The 24,775-nt window shown below is 38.0% G+C and overlaps 1 protein-coding gene across 1 annotated transcript; it reads right to left on the bottom strand.

The window, feature by feature from the left end:
• Nucleotides 1–5,191: 5,191 nt before the first annotated feature.
• LOC149015415 (mechanosensitive ion channel protein 6-like) lies at nucleotides 5,192–16,606 on the bottom strand. Its single transcript, XM_089155591.1, has 5 exons — nucleotides 14,553–16,606; nucleotides 13,446–13,569; nucleotides 6,680–6,973; nucleotides 6,394–6,596; nucleotides 5,192–6,014 (listed from the first exon to the last, which is right to left on the bottom strand). Exons 1-5 carry the CDS (start codon nucleotides 16,418–16,420, stop codon nucleotides 5,726–5,728), a joined length of 2,778 nt encoding a protein of 925 aa, XP_089011717.1. The 5' UTR covers nucleotides 16,421–16,606; the 3' UTR covers nucleotides 5,192–5,725.
• Between the last annotated feature and the right edge of the window lie 8,169 nt (nucleotides 16,607–24,775).

The raw sequence follows: 24,775 nt of genomic DNA, 5'->3' as shown, positions 1-24,775 counted from the left end.
CAAAACGTCCTCCCCGAAACAGACGTGGCCTTCCTAGCCAGGCGGTCAGCCGCACTGTTACCTAACCTGGGAACATAAGAAAACTTACAATCCACAATGGACAAACCCAACTGGATAATGTCCGATACAACCTCTCTTGCTACTACGGCTGTTGGCATACCTCCATTAATGGAATTTATGAGTTCCAAGCTATCAGACTCAGCAATAATGTAGTCAATTCCTTCACCAATGGCCAATATAAGACCTTCTCTCATTGCTAAGGCCTCCCCCAGCAAAACGTCACCAAATCGGACTGGGTCAGAAACTGCAATGCGAACCTCTCCCGTATGGGTTCTAATGACAAATCCAATGCCTGAACCATTAGAGTTAAGACTCGCATCTGAATTTAGCTTGAAGTAAGGTTCCATGGGTGTCCTCCATTTGGGTCTCTGATCCACTTTCCGCTTCTGGACCACTTCACTCGGGCTTGAGGTGAGGATGAGTTGTTTGGCCTCGAAGGAAAGTCTCCCATTCCTTCACCGCTCTACATGCCGTCACATCGGGCTGCATTGATGACCCATCAAACATAAACCTGTTTCGATCCTTCCAGATATTCCAGCACAAATATGATGCCAAGCCCGCTAACTCCTTGGAGCTCTTTTTCTCCTTGCTAAGAAATTTCCAGCTTTCAATAAATCGATGGAGCTTTGGTTCATTTGGGGGATGGTAACCAAGCGGGGAGGCGTGCCACGCTGCTCTAGCAAAATCACATTCAAACAAAATGTGATCAATAGATTCAAGGGCTCCACCACAACGCTGGCAACTGGGGTCAATGTTGATCTGTCTACGAACCAAATTTTCAGTAGATGAGACACCGCCCGCACATGCTCTCCACATAAAACTTCTCACCTTTGGTTCTGAGTCACAACTCCAGATGTTTCTCCAAGTTTCTTTGCATACCTCGTCTGTCCTGCTCACAAGAGTGCTATCCATCCGATTCTTAAGCATATGGTATGCTGATTTCGAAGTAAACACCCCATTTCTTGTCTCTCCCCAAATCTGACTATCCTCTTTAGGAAACACACTTAATGGTATACTTAAGATAGCATCCACATCTTCTTGATGAAACATGGACCTGATCAAGTCCTCCTTCCAACATCTTGTGTTAGCATCTATTAAATCAGCCACCCAAGTATATGAATCCGATTGATATTCTAAATGCTTTATCCGCTTCTCAGAGTGCGATGGTATCCATTTATCCCTCCAAATATGAATTTTATCTCCTTTCCCGACCACCCATACCAAACCTTCCATCAGATATTTCCTTCCTTCCAATATCCCTTTCCATGCCCAAGAAGCATTGGCATTCTTCTTTGCTTCCAGAAAGGAGCTATTTGGGAAATAAAGACTCTTAAAGAATTCAGCCCAAAAAGAGGTGGGGTTGCTCCACAGTCTCCAAGCAAGCTTGGTTAGAAGAGCTTTATTCTGTATAGTTGGGTCTCTGAAACCGAGGCCACCTTTTTCCTTAGATCTGCAGAGTTTATCCCAAGCTATCCAACACATTTTGTTCTTCTCTCCTTCCCCATTCCAAAAGAAGTGTGTGACTGCTTGTTTAATCTTCTCATGGTGAGAGCTTGGTAGTTTGAAATGTGAAGCTGCATATGAATTTAAGGAGAGGGCCACAGACTTTATCAATACTTCTTTCCCAGCATGTGATAGTAGCTTACCCTTCCACCCTTGGATTGCCTTGCATGTTTTCTCCCTTAGTTCTTTAAAAAGATCAGCCTTTGAAGTCCCGAACTGAACTGGCAAACCAAGATATTTCTTCGGTCCATCGCCATATTTTATCTTTAGTATCCGGGAGAACCATCTTTTTATTTTTGAAGGCGTATTTGGACTAAATGTAAGGCAAGACTTCTCCAAGTTGATACTTTGCCCACTTGCTTTAAGAGAGAAGTCCGGACAAGCTTTGAGGTTGTAGATCTCCTCCACTTTCACTTGGGCGAAAGATAAGTTGGTATTCATCTGCAAATAGAAGATGAGAGAGAGGTTTTGACCTGTTTCTAACCTTCATTCCTTTCACTAACCCAGCTTGTTCAGCTTCGAGAAGTATAGCTGAAAGTGCTTGAGAACAGAGGACAAAAATTGCTGGAGATAACGGGTCTCCTTGTCTGATGCCTCTAGATGGGATAATTCTTTCCTGGGGAGATCCATTAATCAACACCTGATAAGAAACTGACGTAACAAGACCCATAGTCAACATGACCCATTTCTCACAAAAACCCAAGGCTTGCATTAACTTTTGAATGAATGGCCACTCCATTCTATCATATGCTTTTCGCATGTCCAACTTTATTGCCATAAACCTCTTCCTCCCTTTTTTTTGTGCTTGATGTAGTGGAATGCCTCATGAGCTATTAGAACGTTGTCTGAAATTAGGCGGTTGGGGATGAAGGCTGATTGAGGATAAGAAATGATAGAGTCCAGGTACACCTTAAGCCTCGATGCCATTACTTTGCTAATAACCTTTGTGACAACATTACAAAGTGAGATTGGCCTAAAGTGGTCCACTTGTTCAGGTTGGTCCACTTTAGGGATTAAACAAACAAAAGTAACATTTGCAACAATAGGTAAACTAGCAGTACTAAAATATTCAGCAACAAAATGGCAAAGGTCAGATTTCACCAGTTTCCATAGCCTCTGGAAGAACCCTGGAGGTAGACCATCTGGACCGGGACTCTTTAGTGGAGCCATCCCCCATAAAGCTTCCTTGATCTCGGCCTCATCAGGACTCTTACATAAGTGGTCATTCATCACTTCATCAACACGACTTGTAATTGCTGTCATGACCAAATTCAAAGCTTCCTCGTCCACCTGTTCAGATTTGAAAATATCACCATATCTTCTTTGCACTTCCTCCCTAATTTCCTTTGAAGACTGTAACCACTCCCCAGACTCCAATTTGAGCTTAACAATCTTATTAGATTTACGTCTCTGAATAGTAGAAGAGTGAAAGAAACGTGTATTCCTATCCCCTTCCTATGCTCATTCCAATCTAAAGCTTTTTGGTTCTCTGAACCATGACAAGGATGTATTGGTTTCCCTCTTATATTTTATACACCTTTCTCCATAATTTGTAAAGGGAATCGAAATGTCCAAACTCATTTTTTTCCTCCGTCAAGTGAGTGATACCATTTCCTGCGTTGAGTGAGTGTTTAATATCCTAGTTTCACCTATCTCCATCTCCTCTCTGATTTTCTTTCAGTCCACCATGCAAAGGTCCTCTCCTTTTGCCTGCTAGTAGTTTTGATCCAGGAGAACCCTCCAAACCCCCAGAAGAGGAAGATGATGGTTATGTCTCGTACGATGACACTTCGAAGGAACAAATAATAGAGGTGGACCCCTTCTTAAGCTGGTGGAAACATAAACATATGTCTCATGGAAAGAGAAACAAGGAGGCTCGACTAAAGGTAGATATGATATGGAGGACTTCAAAGATGATGGATGAATGTGGTTTCCTAGACTTGGGATCTCAAGGTCCTAGCTTTACTTGGAACAACAAAAGAAGGGGAGAGGAGATAACATTTGAATTAGATTGGATAGGGCCTTAGCTAGTGTATGATGGAGAACTCAATTTGGAGAGGAAATAGTAGTTGTGCATCCCATGATAGGATCTAATCACCTTCTTTTGGTGGTGGACACTATGGGTGGGAGAAGCTCACGCACAGGCCCTTTAGATTCTAATCAATGTGGTTCCTACACAAAAAATGTAGAAGTAAAGCAGCTCAAGCATGAGAAATCGAAGGAAGTAGTTGTTTTTCTCATACATTACTTATCAAAAGCCAACAAGTTAGGATGATGTTCACTGAATGGAACAAATCCACATTCGGCCATGTGCAAACTACAATTGCTAATCTGCTCAAAGAGTTAGGTGTAGGCATGAAAACCCAACTCAAGAGACTGAAGAGAAGGAAAAGAGATTATGGGAACTACTCAAGGTGGAATTAAGGAATGTGGAGGATAAATGGGCACAAAAAGCCCATGAACTTTGGCTAAATTCAGGATATAAGAACACAAAGTTCTTTCAGGAGTCATAGCAAGGTCTCAAAACTGAAGTTAAGTTCTGAGGAGTGTTCTCAGATAGATGAAGAAATCTATAAGGAGGTGTTGAATAGGTATAGAAACATATACAGAATTGAAGGTATTGATGAAGCTACTCTTAATGTAGTCCCTTCCACAATTCAGCCCAAAGTGATAGAGGAAGACAATATTATGCTGATGAAGTTGCCAAGTTAGGAAGAAATCAAAGAGGCTATATCTTCTATGTTTCCCCTCAAATCTCCTGGATCGGATGGGCTTCCCCCATTTTGTCACCATTATTGGGACCTGGTAGAGGAAGATGTTTTTAAGTTTGTGACTGATTTATTTATTACTGGTAGCATGCCTAGAGAAATTAATTCCACTTTTGTTTGTGTATTCCTAGATATAACCAACCTGAATCTATTGATCAATTTAGGCTGACTTGTTTATGTAATGTAACACTAAAAATAGGCACAAAACTTATTGCCACCAGACTGAAAGGTATTCTTGATAAGGTGGTTAGTCAGTCCCAATTAGGCTTTGTCCTAAATAGAAGCATTTCAGACAATGTTCTACTGGCTCGTGAGTTCTTCCATTAAATTAAGAGAAGAAAAAAAAGGTGAAAAATAAACTAATGGCTTTAAAATTATATATGAACAGGGCAATATGATCATTTAGAGTGGAGTTTTGTGGAGGGTACTCTGTTAAAGTTGGACTTTTGTGAACAATGGATGGGGTTAGTCATGTCATGTTTGAAGTTAGTTTCATGCCAAATTCAGGTTAACAGTTCAGCTAGAGGGTCTATTCAACCTTCCAGGGCATCAGGTAGCAGGATCCTATCTCCATTGCCATCTTTGTTCTCTATGCCAAAGCTTTTAGCTCAGTTCTCTCAGCTACTCAATAAGAAAATCTAATTTTAGGGATCAGAATTAGAAGCAAGAGTGATCCTATATCCCACTTATTTTTTGTTGATGACACTATTCTTTTCTCTGAGGTATGTTTACAGGAGTTCCATAATATTAAATCCTGCTAGATCTATTGTACAACAAGTGGACTGCAAATTAACTAGTATAAGTCATCTTTCTATTTCAACTCCAATATAGCTCCCAGATTTAAAAGATGGTTGTCTAAGGTTCTAAGAATTCCATGGTGGCCCTCCGAAGTACTTGGGGTTGCCTTCATAATTTAAAGCCTTCAAGAGAGAAGTCTTCAGGAAAATTCTTTTTGTTGCTTCCCCGATCCTCATTTTTTTAAGCTTTTCTAAAATAATTAACTCCTACAATGCAAGGCTATAGTTCCATATAGCATTTGATCCTTTAATCACCTGCATAGACAAAATAATGAATGGTAATAAAATCCACCACTACATTTTGAAAAAGTTCTCTACAGGATGATATCAAAGAGTCCAAAGCAGGGGACCATGGTATTGGGAATACACAAGTATCAACTCATCTGAAATAAATGGGAGGGATGTCGGATATATTAGAAAGAAAGAAAAAAAAAACCCTTCAGAAGGCAAGGCAAGCAGATATCCGAATACCCTCTGATCCTCATCACTGACCCAAAAGTGCTTTCAGCCTAATCTCTCGTCGTCGTTGGATATCACAGACATGGCATCTCAAGAGGATCAACATTAGCTAAGCTGTTTCTTCAAGATTAGTTTGCTTCAGTGAGAACAAGCAGTCCAGTTAGATGGAAGGCGTGTTGAAGTTACAGCAGGCATATTCCGGAGATTGATATCAAGAGGAAGCATGCGGTATTCGATCTCAAGCTCCTTGAGAATCTTCATAATCTCCTCTACCAAGCGATCCCTCCTTACAAATCTTTCCCCCATGTCCTGAAAATTCATTCGTTGGGATAACCAAACTGATATCTTCAGTCTATTCATGTCTTCGACATCCCTTAACACAACCAATGCACCAGGAGCCCAATGGTCCTCCTTAATCTCAGTATACCTGAAAGGATAGGCAGACAACACAAATAGTATCAGGATCAGGAATTACCTCCATACAATGATTCCTATCCTAGGAGGCAAAAATACATTTGGTCTACAAGCAAACTAAGGTATCTCACCATTTCCACTCCTAGATGATTCCTACAATTTGACGTATGCAACTTTTGAGGTCATATTTGCAAAAGAAACCAATCAAAACTAGGAGACTAACATACAATCTTATGGAATCAAAACTCTACCACCGCAACTAATGCTTTGTTGCGTTGGTCAAGTACTCGCTTGCATTACCTTCAAAATGACAATCAATCTGAAGTGGAGAAATTGCAAAGACAAGAAGCACACACTAAGGGAGAAAGAGAGGAAACAGTTTTTGGACATGCCTTATTATTCTTTGTTTCATTGTAGCGACCTTCTCAAGTGGCGTGGAGACATGGATGCAGAAATCAATGGAATCTCCCATGTCCGGACTACGGTAGTAGTTACTGATGGGCAAGGTAGCAAGAACATTGTTCGGGTATGTGATCTTCAGGTTGTCAAACCTTAAAAATACCGTGGACAGGATGTTCATCTCCTCTACTATCATCTGTAAGCCACAAAGTTAGAAGTTAGGGTCCTAATATCTCTACACACATGCATACACAATCATAGGTAAGTTTAGTATGCTACCTGAACTCCCTCTATTTCGCAACGATCACCAACATCAAATGGATGTATTGCAAATAAGAAAATGATTGCTTCAAATGTAGTCTTGCAAGTGTTCCCAAAGATGAATACCACAAGTAAGAGTTGCGAGCTAATTAAGACAAGGAAATGAGTTGTGGCAATTCCCAATATAAGTAGCCAGGCAATGATAATGATTATTCCCACTACGGCATTTAATATATGATGAAGCTTGTTTACAGCTGTTTTTGTATCGTCCAAGGTCAAAGCAAGGGCTCTTCTTTCTCTGAATGCATTAACCTGAAGTTCCAAGGATGTAACACATTACCAAACTTATCATAAACAAAGCAAAAAAGTAGGAAACAAATCCTCCACACACAAACACAAAAAGTGGAGATGTATCAAAGTTCTAAACTCTGTATTTATCACTTGCCTCCACATACACACCAGGAGACAAGAAAGTGTTGTAACTTCCAACAGGACAGAGCTCTAACAAGCTAGTGGGAGCTGAGACAGTGATAAGGGAACAAAGTGACTAAATATCTAACTCTTTGAGTTGAGATTTTAACAATTCTAGATGAGATGGATAGATCTGAAATGCATTGCTTCACCTTTGAAGCAAAAAACCGGCTTCTTGTATATGTCCAAAGAAAATGTTGAAACCTGCAGGCTATGTTTAAAGACTGCTACAAATTTGGTCAGGCATTAGTTATGAATGATTATACCTCTAATATTAATCCCTTGATGCTTAGAGCAAGATGATAGGATCATTGGCATATGAGGACAACAGGGAAGAGGATGCAATTCACACATTCCTTATAAAGTGAAGTTTAGTAGGGAAGAGAATACCAGTAACATCCAAAGTGGAAAATTGAGGATCTGCAAGAGGCACAAAGTTTTGAAACCTGAATCTTGATGGAGACAGAATTATGACAATTTAACTGCCAAGGAAGCTATTAGAAAGCTGAAACTGCATACTGAAAAGCCTTTCAGACTGTACGTTGCTGCCTGGTCCAACGGCATAATAACATCCTACTCCAATTGTAGCCCTAGATTGAAAGCGATCAACTTAGAAGCCAACAAACAAGGACCTTGTATCAACCAGCAAAGTTCAGGTAGGTTAGAATAGGGTTGTGGGGTCCACTTAAAGGTTAGGATTTGATAACGGTAGGGTTTGGTTTGTACTATCCTTAAGAGTTATGACCAGTAGCTAATGGGGAGCCTACCAGTGAAGGCTTGGGGGTACAAGGATAAGGTTCGAATGACAAATTTGGGAGTCTCAACAAAATTAAGATTTTCCTGGGCTTTGAACCTGTAAAAAAGCAACATTCTGGGGGTTTGGCTGGTCATTGCAACCAAATTTGATACTTTTGTCCTGAGTGTGAGGATTAGGTGATCAAACAATGTGAAATTGGATGGTTGAATCTAAAGTAACTTCGGTTTTTATGGAATCAGCAGGTTAGGGATGGATTTCTGTTTGGGATGGTTAGATGAAATGTAAAACAGGTTTTTTGGAATAAACAGGCTAGGGATGTATTTGGTGTCAATAGTTTCTGCTGGTCAGACATGGAACAGCTTTGAAGAAGGTCAAGGGGCTGGAACAGGTTTATCCTAGATGAAAATTGATGGTGAAATTGGGCTGTGTGTAGGTTTTATTGAGCTACTGTATCCACAAATAAAAATAAGGAAGGAGAAGCTTAGGGTTTGGGATTAGAAGGTTTAGTAGTAGAAACTGGGGGAAGGGGGCATGCAAATAATGCTGGTTAGTCAATTGAAGCAGGACCACAGCAATTGGATGTTTCATGAAGATTAAATCCAATATGATCCTTGAACATGTTCATCAAATTAATGAAGAGGAAGTTGAATAACGAAATGTAGGGCTTCACACCATCAAGGAATCAACTGGTCTCACCAATCCCACCTGAGTTTAGGTCACACACTACACTGAGAGCTCACAAAGGACAAAAACAAGACAGCAATAGCTTGCACAAAATAAATTTTAAGTTTCTGAGTTGCAGTACTTGGCCTATTACAACTGACATAAAGGCTCAAACATAGATTCTTAAATTAAAAGGAAAGGCTTAAATCCTTGACCTAATTGTTAATTCATACTGACCAGGAAACTGAAGTAACTTAAAAAGAAGTCCTAATCCAGCCCCACCAAAAAGCAGTTAAAAAGAAGCTACTTAAAAAAGGATTTTCTCTAAGCCAAAAAGAGAATATCTTAACACAATTTACATTGAACCACCAGTTCAAACCAATGCAACTGATTGATTTCAGAACACCTAATTTCTTATCCAACCTATAGTTTAGTCCCATATAAATGGCAAACCATAGGATAAAAGGCCTAAGATGAATATAACCCAGCTCTACACTTAAACCAAATAAAACAACCAGTTTAGGTGATGGGTCCACATCACCTGTTCATTGCAATGTACGGTTTGCATTGGGACACCATAAAGATAATTCTTAGTGTGATATAACGAGGGTGATATAACTCTCTTTAACGTACGCCATTCCTATATTTTGGAGATTTGCGTGACTAAAGACAAAGAAGCTTACTACAGATAACCATACATAGATGATTACCATAAAAACTTTACAAGTGATGCAGATTCAAACACCTACATCTGCAAGTCCAAGAAGCAGCGTATATAACTTGGTCAGTGTCTTCGGTTGTGTCATGATTTAACCTAATTCAATTGGTTTGATTAAGGCATGTTTAAGTTCTCATGACATCAGTAATAAATTTAAATTTTAAGCAATCCTTTTTAACACCTCAATGCACAGGATAGCTATGAGCTGTTTCAAAGTGTTAGTCCAGGTAGCTAAGAGTTGTTTTAAAGTTGTCGGTCAAGTTAGCCAGGTAATTCTGTTCTAAGTTAGGTAGTGTTTGATATAATTTTCATTTTTTATTTTTACCCAAATAAATATTTATGGTAATATGGTACAATTTAAATAGCTTATTTCTATTTCAGAAGGGTTGAAAAATACAAAAACCAAAAACAGGTTGAGACCTGTTTTTCATTTTTCTATGAAAATCAATTTCAACTGTCTTTTGCGGGGGATTTTAAAAGACATGTGCTTATAATGAATATAAGGGAGGCTAAAATGGTAAATTTGTACTCTTTTATAATCTTCTCTTAAAACCCTAAAAAATATTTCCTCTTTGTTTCTCCATAAAAACCTTTGATGAGTGCATTGTTCCAATTCCTTGTTTCTTTTAAGTTTAATCGTTCTCAAAAGTGAGAAATAGGTAAAGAAGAGGAAGAACAGAACTACTCCCCAAAAGCTCCACAAGTTCAACTACGCCATCAATGTTTAGCATCATCAAAGAATAATTGGTATACATATAAACCATGCTATCTCAGGCCAGTGATCGTCACACTATAGTAGGTGAAACAGCAAAAACCCATTAGCAGCAGCCGAGGGAAGAACCAGTTGACACCTGTGAGCAGTGGAGGAAAAGTGGCATATCGACAAGGATGACAAGGTAGACGTGGTCTTCGGATTATGCATTTCTTCACGATTAGGGTCTTTTTTTCATTTTTTCTTTCTCCCTATGATCATTATGGCTGGCGTTCTATAACTCTCCCATTAGGACAATTCAAGGCACCTTGCCGTGTTTCTCCCTCACACCGAATTGTGTGAAATGAGGATTTCCCTCTAGTGAGGGGGTTTGGATATTTCCCAGCAAATATGCACATTTCATCTCAATTTCTAGTGCTTCCTAGTAGGCTCCTCAGGCTCTATTCTCTGAAGCATGGTGTTGAGTGCTGGACTATTAAAAAGAACTATATAGATAAACTTAATGTAGCAAAATGAGGATGCTAAGATGGATGAGTAACAAAACTAGGAAGGCAAAGATAAGGAATTATCATATTAGAGTTGGTCTAGGAGTAGATCCGATAAGTGCTAAGCTACGAGAAAGTCATTTGAGGTGGCACGACCATGCTTAAGGAAGGCTAGTAAATGCCCCTGTATGGAGAAGTGATATAATCCATATTGAAGGAATTAAAAGAGCTAGGGGCAGACCTAAGGTAACCTTAAAAAAAGTGGTGAGAAAGGATATACATAACTTAGGCCTTGTAACCAGCATTGACTCAAACAGAGGTGATTGGAAGGCAAGAATCCATGTAGCCGACCCCATTTAGTTGGGACATGGCTTTTTGTTGTTGTTGTTGTTGTTGTTTCCATGTCTTCGATGGGGGTGACTGAGGTTTCTAATTATGAAATCCTAGAACTCTGATTAGGTTTGAGTTGAAGTTCGTGTTCTTTAACAAAAGAGCAAATAACTCAGCTATATGCTCAATTGTCGAGAGGCTCAGTTGTTTTTTCATAGGGATTCACAGCTGAAAGCTATTCTGAATTCCGCCCTAGAATATTGTCAATTCAACTATACAACCTCTAAAATAGATTTTTTTTTCTAGTTAAATTTTACAAACATGATTCCTATTCCTATAGGAACATATTTTTGACAAACCAAGACCATTTGTTGGGGTTTTACCTACTGCATTTGCAGACAATTTGCAGAAAACTATGGAGCAAGAGCAGCGGGACCAGTTGTACCAATGCCCATCTAGAAGAGTTATCTACCCTCTCAAGTTTCAGATGGTTTTGTTCATTTCCTACTCCCATGTTTAGTCTTGGTATTTTCGATTGTTGGTCAAGCATTTTAGTTGCAAGATTGCTCTACTGCACCATAGTGTTTAGGTACTTTTGGATGCTGATTTCACAATTCAGTTTAGGTGGTTTGTATGATGTTTCATGATCCATCTTCATTGATTTGTTGCTGTTCTTCACTATCCTGTATTTATGTTTGGTTGCTGTTTCTTCTTAGTTTGTCTTGCTCTGCTTTCCATTCTAGTTTCAATATTTTAATTTTCTGTTTCACCATATTAATTTCAATAGATTTGCCCTCTGTTTCATGATTTCTCTCTGTTTGATTTTGCTGCCTTGCCATTCACATCAGTAGGTTTAGTTGTTGTCTCATATTCTTACTTTGTTAATTTCTTTGCTGTCCCTTTAGTTTTATTCTGACTGAAGCTCTTTAACCCATTCGAATAGCACTAATGCTAAGCTGCTCCATCTTTCATTCCACCATCATAAGTACCTCCATTTTTCGTCCATAATTTCATTACAGCATTACGGTACCCCTGCTTGAATCATCAAAGAATACCTCCATTTTTGGTCCATAATTTCATCACAGTACCCCTGTCCTTCAATCCAAACATCAGACCATGCAACCTATTGAAACCCTAAGGCCTCTTAAGTCTAGTTCCATGCTCACTGTAACTTTCTGCAGATTCAGATCACCCACTCCCCACCATGGTAACAACATATTGCTGAAATTTGCCAAAATTTGGTTGTTTCGGCAAGTAGCGAAATTTTTTCAAGACTGAAACTGAAACCGGCATTGTTCAGTGAAATATTGGCGATATTTCTCTAAAATCGGCAATATCTTGCTGAAATCAGTGAAATATTACCCGATTTTACAATTTCTCACGAAATATTATAATATTTTTTTAAATCTACTTCACATCATATTTATTGTGCACGTCATTTTATGGTGACTTCTACGAGGGTGGGTCGCTCGGAGACCTTTGGCCCTATGGGGTCAATCGGCAGAAGGGAAGTAGTGTAATTAGTGGAACCCGCTAGCTTCCATCACTTCATTTTGAGTCCTTTGACTTTTTCTCACATGGTGGGTAATTAGTACACTTTTTGAAACTCAAACCCAACTTTAAATCTCCACCATTGGATCTTTTTTGCAGATCCCTAGATGTCATTGGGTCACTTAAAAAGATAATCAGCGGAAATGCCATTACTTGACCTGACAACTTAGAGGGCGAATTTCCTCCGATATTTCGCGAAATTCACCATTTCTCTTGTTTCGGCAGACGGCGAAATGGCGAACTTCGCCGAAAAATCGCACTATGCTCCCCACCATCAGAATAAGTTGAATCTTGGACACAACCTTCCTCTCCATCCTCCTTGCACTTGATCCTAACTACAGCCCTAAACCCTAAGCCATTACAAAGTTCCATTAAACTCACAAATTACTTCTGCACACTAAAACCACAATATATACTTCCCACATTGTTTTAGCCTTAAATTGGACTTAAAATCTCCTTAACGGGTTAAGCACTCAAACGAAGTTGCCCTTCATTCCCACCTTCAAATCCCTAAATTACCCTAATTCCCCTAATTGACTTGGTTCTTTTCTATGTTTCCTGGCAGCATTGGTTCTTCGGCACATCAATAGGAAGAAGGAAAATGCCTATGTTTTCCAGCATCCCATCAACTTGGGCACATTAGTGAAGAGAAGGTGTGACTATCTGATGTATCTATAGGCTGGGAGGAAAATAGAGATGGATAACCAACAGAACAAAGGTTAACATTTCCCACCAGATACAATGCAAATTTGGGAGGACGTTGAAGATGCAGAGAATGATGAATTGCTCCAAGGACTCCACCAACAAAAATTGCCCAACATGGCTTTGATTTGGTGCCAACTGCAGCATTACCATATCCAGATGCCTATTGGGTTTCTGGTTGGTGGGGTATAAAATCTGCTACGCATCTATTACATAAGAAAAGCACTGCTGAACTCGAGAGTAAGAATAACATAGCAACATACTTGAGCTACTATAGTTATATTTTCCATTTTTGAGTATTTTGACAAAAAAGACATAAAAAGAACATGCACTTTCAAATTTTGGCATGCTGCTTGAATAATAGTTGTTGCTGGCATGAAAGATGATTTACTTACCACCCAGTTCTTGAGAGCAAACTTGCTAATTCGCTTGTTATCTTTTGCTCCTTCAAACAGGCTCATCGTTTTAACAGCTTCATCTTCTCTCATGAAACGCAGAAGGTCCTCAAGATGAATGTACCTATAACAATAAAAAACATTAAGCCATGCCTTGGCAAGTTCAATAGCCATTAGTCACCAACATATTGTATAATTTGCACTATTTCCAACAGAGAAGAACTAGATGCATCCGCCCATGATCTCATCAGATTAGATACTTTATATCAAAATTAAGCTGACAATTAGATTATTCTAACTATCAAGTCTACTGGAATTTTTAAACCTTTCACGGATATTAATCATAAACCAATAGAATAAGTTTGATTGTTCATGTCCCAGCATTGGCAATATCCTTATAGAATATCTGTTTTAGAGCCAATGCAATTTAGGTGTGAACCAAGTCTACATACTTGATGCATCACACAAAAGCCTGACATGAAACCAAACCTCTATTAGAAGTAACCTTATAATACTATTTTCCCCTACACTTTTTTTTGGGTATTTTTACAAGAAAAATAGATATTCTGAAATTCAGCATAAAATAGGACTGCTAAACAACGTTATGTACCCAAAAAAAAACCCAAAGCCTTGACACTCATATAACTAACCAAAATGGGGGGATAAAATATGTTGAATAAAAGGACCTGAAAAGTAGTGAAACAATAATTCTATTGACAAAGCACATACAATCTACAAGTTTTAGGTCCTCGTTCCCCTAGAGGTCATTTAACCTTATAAATACACAAGTATCAAGTCTTTTACCTAAGCGTGCAACTAGTTTTCCTACAGATAATAATCAAACCAACACCCCCCTTGTTTATTTTTTAAGGTGGGAAAGGTTTGGGTGGGGGGCTGAGGGAGTTGCAGAAAAGGAAGCAAATTGAACACCAGATAAATAAAACAGCTTGTTGGACCTACAGCAAGAATGGGAATTCAATAGTAGAAATCATTTAAGTAAACAAGTCCTGCTTCTAAAATTCATGTAGTGAAACATATGCAATTTAGCAATAATAACATGGAGTAAAATTGTAAATGAAAGTTGAGGAGATGGAATGAAAGACTTACTTAGACCTCGGCTTAGCTACATTCCGAAAGATCTTCTTTGCAACAATTTTTGCCTCGAATTCACTTTTGATCTGGGTATTTGCCTCCTCTGGTTGATTTGAATCTAATATCCGCTCATCTAGTGTAGTAATGGTTCCACGTCGGATAATATTCATCAACCTCTTCATGTTCCATGCTGAGATATTCTTTTGGTTCAATTTATGCAGGTGATCAATTGTTATACCCTCATCTTGTTGCCTGCTAAGTGACCCAGATAACTTAGGGCTCTTGGTGAGTCTTGGACTCTTTTGTAATCCACTCCCTATCACTCTCCCAGCCGAGGGGAGAGCAGCTTCTCTAAGTTCTGCTGGCATGGTTGCTCCTGCATTCTGCAATTGCCTAATCTCAGCCATACATTTTTCATGTTCTTCAAGTGTGTGGTTAAGTTCAATCAAAGGGGGCCCTGAGAGTGTTTCAATCACATATTGATTGAACAACGAATCCTGAATCCTATCAAAATAGGCATTCACATGGAAAGATGATGCAAGGACCTTAACAAGGAGAGTCTTTACCAACCATATCGCCGTACTCACGAGGAGACAAACCAAGATTTTCGTGACATATGATAAGATATTGGTATGGCTATCGGTCCTCACCTTCTTATCCAACATAGAATACCAAACGATCAAAACCAGACCCAACCAAATACAGTTCTGAACAGCCTTCCTCACCCCATAGACAAAATACAGGACCCTCTTGCGCAACATGAAATTCCGCTCAATGAAGAAGACAGCAATCCGAATTGCCCAACCTGAGACCAAACGTCCACATATAAGAACCAGAACCAAAACCTCCCATTTCCACAGATGGAAACCCCCAATAAGCCTTTTTTGTAAGACGGGTACTGAAAGACTAGCAATAAAGGCTCCGATTATCAAAATGAGACTTATCCATTCAAGCAGCGTCACTGCACTGAGCTTCGCCTTTCTGAATTCCTCAGGGATGTCCTCTAAGAAAGGATCTTCCTCCTCCTCTTCCATCATGCCTGATTTGCCAATCTTCAATATCCCTGACTTCGTTGTATTTCTAGCAGACGTATTTTTAGCAGACTTTCGTTCTGGTTCCTGCACAGGGTCCATCAACCTCGACTTTGTTTTAATCCTCAACAAGCCCGAAGTCGGTCGGAATGCAGCATTCGAAGTACATCTCACAACTCCACTTCTTCCACTACCACCACCTTCATGATTGTCTAGATGAGGACTTCGTGGTGGTTTTTGATTGCTACGCTGCTTCTCCTCGTCTGATGAATCTTCATCCTGCTTTTGTTGTTGAACTGACTCAGAGGAGATCTCGACGTGACTCCTGGAAGCTTCTTGGAAAGAAACTTTCAGCTCTTTTGGACTCTCCGAAACAGGTTGTAACTTTCCATACTGTTCACCCTGAAGCTCCTCCATCTCCAAATCCATATCCAGCGCCATCTCCCCAGAAGCCTTCTGTTTATGCAAAAACTGCCCAATCAATTTCGACGGAGGATCCTCACCGCTCCCAGAACTCTGCGGAAAGAAGAAACCATCAGCGCCGCCACCATTTTTCCCGGCATTGCCACCATCTTTCCTGAAATCGTAACTAGATTCCCTCCAAATCGTACTCTCCTCTGTCTCAACTCCTCGCACTGCATTGCCATTCTTGCTCTCACCATCCTTCCCATCGTCGATCTTGACGACGAACTCACTCTGTTGAGCATCGTCGGCGGAATCGGCAGTTCGATCTTGGTGATTACGAAGTGGAAGCATGGGTTCCTTTTCTAAAGGCGATTCAGACTCTGTTCCTCCCGGAGTTCTTCTTCTGTAAGAACTGTGTGAGTTGAAAGATCTTCTGAGTGAGTCCATGAATGGAAGCTTTAAAGAGAGAGATCAAATAAAGCAAGAAAGACTAATTTTTGACCAAAACGATTAAACAAATCAAGCGTTCTCTCTAGCAGGACCGCCACCAAGAAAGAACTAAGACGACGTCGGGATTTTCATTTTTCTTCGGTGAAGATTTTAAATATATTTCACGGTCTCTGCGGATGGAAAGACGCGTGTCGTGAATCCGCTATTATTAAAAGAACCTTCAAACCAGCCGATTGAGAGGACTGGAAACAACTCATCCTTTGTAAGTTACTAATTTTTGGTAAGATTTTTTTCTTCTTAAATAATACTTTTCAGGAAAAATTGTTTAATATATTTCTGTTGCTTCACACCTGCAAAAAAACAGCCGTAGTTTTTGAAAATTTAAATCTTTTACTCCACAATTTCGTAATTTCAAAGTTTCTTTTTTTCACCAGATATAAGGGCTTGAATGATCTGTGCTAAGTAAGAGGAGTTTTGTAAGAAAAGTTTTAATAATAACACCAATGCAGGGTTGGTGAAGTGGTAAAGATCTATATTTTTCAGTGGAGAGGTTATAGCCTATAGGTTCGACCCTTGCATATGGCATTACATTTCCAGTATTAAAAAAGCACTAGTACCAAAAAATAATAATTATAATAATAAGGATAGATGATTTAAATTAACTTTTAAGGCTTTTATATTCAAATTACCTTTTAGGGCTTTTATTTGACTCTATTTTTTGGTGTAGATTAATCTGAACATAAAAGGTAGTTTTCTTTTTCTTTTTCTTCACTTTAAGAAAATTTCATCTCGAGGGATTCCTGTTATTTTGTTGGGTCTTTCTCCTTCCCCTCTCAAAAAATTTTTTTTTCTTCAAATTTTTTTTTTTTTTTTTTCTTTTTTCTCACCAAATTTTCTTTTTTTTTTTTTTACCATTCCTTTTTTTTTTTTTTTTTTTTTCTTTTTTTTTTTTTGGTGGTCAAATTGATATTGGTAAGAAAATGAATGTATTGTTCTTCTTTTAAGGAAAGTTAGAAACTCTATTGAAGGATCCCTATCATCTTGTAGGGGAGTCTGCGTAATTTTCTAGGGAAGATTTTTTTATGGCAGCTTAGTGAGTTATAAAATGTATCTATATAGAATACTCTAATTCAAAGATTAAGGTAAATCTAACATGTGTTCTTAAATTAGAATATTACACATGGTTGAATCCTATTTTGGTGAATACTCATAGAGAACTTCTCCAAATAGAATCCAAAACTCTTCTTTATAATCAATTCCAAGAGAATTTTCCACAAAGAGGAATACTCTCTTAAATTCTTGAGTAAGACTAAGAATATGTTTAGGAGTTGAGGAATTCAAAAAAGGAAAGAAAACACTCAAAGGTTAATGGGGAAAGGATCTCATTCTAACTAGTTTCTTCTTTTCTTTTTTTTTCTTATTTTTTGACAAGGAAGATTCTATTGAAGATCTTGTTACATGTTGATGGAAAGAAATATAATCTCAACCATCCTTTTATGGAAATGAAGTGTTGTTGCAAAGCTAATGATCTAGAAAAGTTTATGCAAAGAAGTGTTGAATTCATACCTCAAATCTACAAAGCTCAAAACATATGACTCTGATGGGTAGGATGGTTCCACTCCCATGAATCTACAGGCTTGGCGGAGACTCTGCCCTCCGTGACCATAACAAATTCAAGACCCAAATTAAACAAGAATTATGATAGGATACGTAGAGTGACTATGTTTTTATATCTATTCTCTAATCTCTACTCCTACTAGAAAATGGATTGAAAAAATAGAATTTCTCTCACCAAAAAAAGAATGGAAAGTTCAAACAAAGGACAGCATGAGAGGCTGAGAACGAATTGAGAAGCTTGTTTGAGGAATGTGGGAAAGCACTGAATCAAAGTGACTTTAATATGTTTTGCCAAAAAAGGTTAGGTTTAGTTTTATTATATGTAGCACGCGTCATCATCATGATCATGGAACTGGATTTTCATTAACGAACCACTACAGACTACACTCCACGTTCCGGCTGGCCAACTAGGTTACGTGATTGGAACGACTACACTACACTAGAACCTCAGAACGGTGGAGTGGCTTTATTTTTTATAAAAGAAGACTTAGAAGAGAGAGAGAGAGAGAGAGCATATAAAAGAAGCAAAACATATTCTGTTTGTAGCTTTGTAGTGACTGGTTATTTAAGTCATAAGCCACATGTAAGCATCAAGACAAGTGTGGATTTCTCATTATTCAAATTTGATGTAATGCTGACATCTGTTTAGTAAATTTATTAATTATTAAAGAGAAAATTTTAAAAAATTTGTACTATATATTAAATGTTGAAAAATATTACAAATACTAAAAGAAGGATGACTCATTGAACTTTTACTAAGAGATGTCAGTCATTATGGCGAGGAGTATTACAAATACTAAAAGAAGGATGACTCATGCATTGACCTTTCATTAAGAGATGTTAGTCATTATTTAGTGAATAATTTTAAAGTATATTAAATTAAAAGTCCTCTCTTTCATTGGAGCCATTAGTTTATTAGAGAAAGACGACAAATATATCCTTAAATCAAATTATTTTGTATCTTAAAATAAAATTTTGGGAAAAAAAATAGAGAAGAATTTTGTTCATGAGCTCACTTAAAGTGAGTGGGCCTAAACTCTTGCCTGCTCACTTAAGTGGAAGAAATTCTAATATTCTTGCTTTTTTTTTTTTTTTTTTTTTGACAAAGTTGAAATTATATTAAGCTCTCAAGCCGAAGATCTGAGGAAAGCAAAGAAGGGTTTACAATGCAAACTGGTGGGGATAAACACCAGGTCCTATTAAGCTGAAAGACCCTAGAGCCCCTGGAAGATAGTCTGGCTGAGCATTTAAGGATCTACTAATAAAACTAAATCTAATAAAAGAAAAAGCAGTTGAGAACTTTAAAATATCCAAAATATGCCCGTTTTTCACTCTATGAGAATTCTAACATACCCATTTATTAACTTTCAAAGGTTTGATATTAGTTTATAAAACTATAGTGTTCAATTGACTAAAATACTTTTGTATTCAAAAAAAGAATATGTTGATTCTCTCCCAATTGGTTGGATCTTAGGTGCAATAATTTACTTCACAGGCGGAGTCTCTGGTTCAAGTCCAGGATGGCTCAGCTGCGCCAGGGAAAACAATAGAAGAAGCATCTGACTCCGCCAAATCCCAGGGCTCAACCCTGGACAAGCGGTGGAAACTAGCAAGCTGGAGTACGGTAGGGCCAGAGGGAATTCCGGTGGAGCGGTGAAATGCGTAGATATCGGAAAAAACACCAATGACGAAAGCATTTTGCTAGGCCGATACTAACACTGAGAGACAAAAATCGGCCTTAGTGATCCAACAATGCAGAGTGGAAGGGTCGTCGCTCAACGGATAAACGTTACTCTAGGGATAATAGGTTGATCTTCCCCAAGAGTTCACATCGATGGGAAGGTTTGGCACCTTGATGTTGGGGTAAAATGATTAAAATACTATTTCCCTCATTTAAGTGATCCAAACTCTTAAGTGAGTAAGGGCTTATTTGGTTACATGAATCCAGAGATTTCAAATCTTTGGATTCATGAATACATAATTTATAATCATTTAGTTGTGAGAATTTTTGGATTCATGAAATCTAGAGATTTCACCACTACTAGAAAGCACTACACATTTACACATTCACAAAAATTATAGATGAATCTACAGATTTCATTCCATAGATTTAGGTTAATTAAATAATTAATTTTATGAATTAGGACTCCTTAGAGTTGAAATCTACAGAATTATATAACCAAATAAACCTTAAAAAAATTAATTTTTTATTTCTTATACATCACTAGAAATCCATCACTTGGCAAGTCGCACTTATAGGAAAAAATCATCTGCTATGCACAGCAGTGTACCGCCACCTTGTAACATGTGTTTTATTCTAAATAAATGGCTGAGATTAAATGATTGGTTTTTTTTCTTATACATCGCTAGAAATCCATCCCTTGGCAACCACCACCTCTCCTGAAGACTGCCGCACTTATCTAAGTCATCTCAAAAAAAATCAGTTGAAATGTAGTGGCAATAAAACAGGCGACAATTGCTTTGCTACCTGAAACGGCTAGACGGTTAGCGTGTTCCAATGAAACATTAAGTGATTATTAAAAGACCAGCTTTTTTTATAATTGAAGACAAGTTGAGCGACTTTATAACTAACTAGTGTCGTCGACATGAACATATGGAATGTTGATTTGATTTGATATTTCATATTTCACGCATTATATATGGCGGTGGTAACGGCACGCATCATCGTGTACGTGCTTTGCTACTATTCATCTCTCTTTCTCTCTCACACTCACAAGTCATAATAAGACTCATAAGACTCATAAACCAGTTGGATTTTGTTAAACGTCAACCTCATCCACTCTGTCCCATGCGACTCCTCCTAACTAAATTGGAACTTTTGGATGTCTTGTTCTTTCCATTTTTTGGCTCAACTGGGGAAGAAGATAGATAGTCATGCTGGGATTGAATTTCTCTTGTAAATGAACCTCACCCACAAGTGTCAACATTTCTATGATTTAGTTTTAACTTACTTAGCTTGATTCATGGGGTGATGGGGGTTCTTCCATTTCATTTTTTTATACATTTTCTTTTTTAAGGTCATGTGAGTGCATCATCATCATCATCATCATCCGCCCTCAATTCACAATTCACAACCATGCTTTTGACATTGGATTCACTTGTAGCTTTCAACCAATTTTTTGTCCCATCTGAGCCGTTAGGGCTGGAATCGTACACCTAAGATATAGCCACAACAAAACAAAGGCTCTTCCCTCTCAAGAGAAACATGCTAGACTTGTGCCGTGCATGTAATATATTTTGGTCCACTCATTTATCAAAAGTGTAAAAATACATTTTTTCGAAAATGAACGGTCAAAATCTCAATCTCGACCATTCGTAATTACACAGTTTCAAAGTAATTTTCCATCCGAAAAAAACTCAAAAGGCGACCACATTTTGGCGTTAGCTTCAATGCAGCGTTGGAGCCATTGGATCTCAAAAGAAGAAACCAAGGCTCAAATTGAGAGTAGCATGCAACAGCATGTGAACAAATTGGGGCCCACATCTTGAATATTCCTTCCTTGAAGACAGACAGAGAAGAAAATTCACGTACGCTTAGGCTTTGCTTCAGAGTGGAACAGCTTTATTCATATGAAAGTTTGGCATTCAATTCAACCACTCGGTTTGTGATTTGAAATTTTGAATTCAGCTGAGAGCCGTAGATCTTGAAATGATAACATAATTAAGGTTAATCCCCTGCTGCATAAACTTAATTTGCCAATAGTTCTCGTAACTATTTTCCGAGTAGCTCTCACATTGTGATGCATAACGTTTCGAGATCCAACAATCAAGGTTTAAAGTATCCTATGATACTAGTCGATACCTATCTATATTTGACGCAACCGATACAATATATCTCGATACGTCTCTTAAATACATAATTGATACGATGTTCGAAAATGGTACTTTAAACTTTACCAACAATTACGATTTTCCCATCCTTCAATGTCAGAGGATGATATAAAACACTTTCCCATCCTCTATTTTCTACCATTACTTTTTGTCCCAATTATAATTATGATTTCCTACCCTCAATTTTCTGCCTATCAGCCTAGAACGATCAAAAGCAACCCACTAAAGCGACCTGAATCATACTAGACGAAGAAAAAGAAACATAAAGAGACTTCTTTTTCTTATTTTATTTGGTAGTACATAAAGAGAGTTGATCTGTAGAGCTACAAGGTCATAATCATTTTCTTCCAGTGATTTAATATAGCTCATTCTTCCCACGTGAGGTGTCTCTTGGTGTTCTGAAATTGTGTTCTTTGAACTATATAACAACAATTATTTTTTCCAGAAAATTTAACTATAATCTTGGAATTTTTACATGTCCGTGCGGTGGCATTTTCACTTTTTCAGATCCATTCTTGTAATCAGAGCAATTGAACCTGCAAAATACAACATCTCGCAATTCGAGTCCTGTGAAAACACTCGTGCAGTAGCAAACAAGAGTTCACCGCGTCTGCTGGGAAACCGCGTAAAACTATTAAATACCATGCAAGAGAGGGCGCCAGATGACTTTTGAATCCTCTTTGCCACAAAAGTTTTTTTTTTTTTTTTTTTGTAAATTCTATTTTATATAGAAGAAGAGAGATTACATAAGCCCAGCTCCTGGGACATTAAGTCCAGGAGCCAGGGAGAGCTCACAGGCCAAACACATTTGGAACCAGAGGACAGACCACGATAGGCCAAAGCATCAGCAGCTAAATTCATCGACCTAGAAATCCATGAAAAGGAGACCCGGGAAGGGGGAACAAGATAAAATCTCATCAACAAGAGGGGAAATAGAATAGGAATCAAATCTACCTTGCCGCAGATCAAAGATTGCAACCAAGCAGTCCGACTCCAACATGACGAATCGAAAACCAGCTTGCATCGCAAAAAGAAGACCTTCCTTGATAGCAATAAGCTCCCCCTCATGCCTCAACATTAAGGGTAAAAGTTGATTATTCTGTAAAAGGGTAGAATATAATGAAAAACTTAATGCTGGGCGTAGCCCCACATTATGGTGAATCAGGATAAAATCTGTGTCTTTTTCTTTCTTGTTTTCTATTCAATTATGTGTTATGTGTGATTTTGATTGCCCTAATTCTAACAGTTACAAATAAACCCTTCAGTGATGGGCCCGCTTGAGAACTGAAAATAGCCCACCAGGTTTCTTCTCATCATCTCCAACCTGTTCAACAAAATTAACAACATATGAAGATTTCCAACTAAGCATTTCCTTGGTCCTTTTGGTACTACAAACCTCCTTGGCTATTTGCTGTTTTTTTTTTTTTTTTTTTTTTGGGCTTAGATATTGCTACTAGAATGTTGCCAAGATCATTACGTATAACCTAGCCCAACACCAAGCCCAAGCCCACTTGAGTATTCTTGGATTTGAAAAAGGCATCTGAATTTAACTTTTTTTTTTTTTTTGGGGTAAAAGCATCTGAATTTATTAGTTAAAAGTACCATTTTGCATATCTCCATTCTCCAATGACTGGGATGCAAATCTGCAATAATACCATATTCACCCTAAACCCTAAAACTCAACCCATGTGAAAATCCGATTTTTTAGACCAAAAAAAAAAAAAACCGATTTCAAACCCCGATTTGGAATCGCTATGATCCCCTCTCTCTTTCAACTTCTTGTTCATCTTCTTCTTCCATGTTGCAAAAATCGACTTAATCTTTATCAAAAAAAAAAAATCAACTTACTGAGTCTGAAAACTAAAAATGAAAACAAAATCATTTCAATGTAAAACACAGGTGGGTTGGGTTGAACCTGGAGAATTCTTATGTGAATCGATGTTCAAACAAGGGGCTATAATGCCAATGCTTCACATCAAATACTGCAAATCTATTTACTCACAAGCTTAGCGTGGTTATTTTAAAGATGTCTTTGTGAGAAGATTTAACTAATATACATTTTAATGTTTTTCATTTTCATTCAACAAAAATACAGTTAAATTACCATTTTAAAGTTTTTTTCCCTCCCTTCTCCGATACTTTTTTTTAAAGTTTTTCTGAAATAATTAACTCAGGTAATATTCTCTCTTCAATATATAAAAAGCTATGTTCAAAATAATAATAATGAACTCCAACAATTTTCTTATTGTTGGTGCAGATTTTGCCGTGATCTCTAGACCGTGAATCTAACACCGAACCAAGCATATCTGAACCGATCTGAATCTATCTTCATTGGATTGAATCGAGCTCTCATTTCCTATGAAACAATGAACTTGTTAGAAACGGAGCCGATCATCTTGATCGGCGTCGCATCTTCGACGATTGTGTTAGATGATAGTTCAGGTAGGGTTTCAGAGCTCTTTTAGAGCTTTAATGGAGACAAACAAGAATCAAAATGAGAGTTCCAGTGAATTAGAGTGTGTTACCCCTTGAATGAGAGATTCGTCCCCCTTTTATAGATTTTCCTACCTGATCTCCTTTTGACTATGACCGTTAGATCATAATAACAAGTTGAATGGTCATGATCAGACCTTTATTTTGACTTTTTGGGTAGACCCACTGATGATTTCATATTATCGGTTTAAACCAGTCAAATCGCCTTAAAATCGAAACGAACCGGCCTGAACCAGAACTGGGATATTTTAGTCACAACACTTATCAATCCTTATGTTTTTTTGAGTTTCATTAGAAAATTTTTATTTTTTATTTTTCAGCTCATGCATACAAGGCTTTGATTCTATATAGCTTTTGATCTTTTTACAAGTTTAACTCACCTGCACAGAC

Source organism: Hakea prostrata, chromosome 5 (genome assembly GCF_041222555.1).
Source record: "Hakea prostrata isolate BN-2017 chromosome 5, UWA_Hpros_2, whole genome shotgun sequence".
Taxonomy (NCBI): domain Eukaryota; kingdom Viridiplantae; phylum Streptophyta; class Magnoliopsida; order Proteales; family Proteaceae; genus Hakea; species Hakea prostrata.
The sequence above is the reverse complement of the archived record's forward strand: the minus strand, read 5'-3'. Positions and strand labels throughout refer to the sequence as shown.

What these genes read in the sequence shown, in the direction of transcription:
- LOC149015415 (XM_089155591.1), bottom strand. Translation starts at nt 16,420, where the DNA reads ATGGACTCACTCAGAAGATCTTTCAACTCACACAGTTCTTACAGAAGA. An exon ending in TTGCTCTCAAGAACTGGGTG is followed by an intron (nt 6,974 to 13,445) that starts GTAAGTAAATCA and finishes TTGGAACTTCAG; the next exon opens with GTTAATGCATTCAGAGAAAG. An exon ending in GCGAAATAGAGGGAGTTCAG is followed by an intron (nt 6,597 to 6,679) that starts GTAGCATACTAA and finishes TGTGGCTTACAG; the next exon opens with ATGATAGTAGAGGAGATGAA.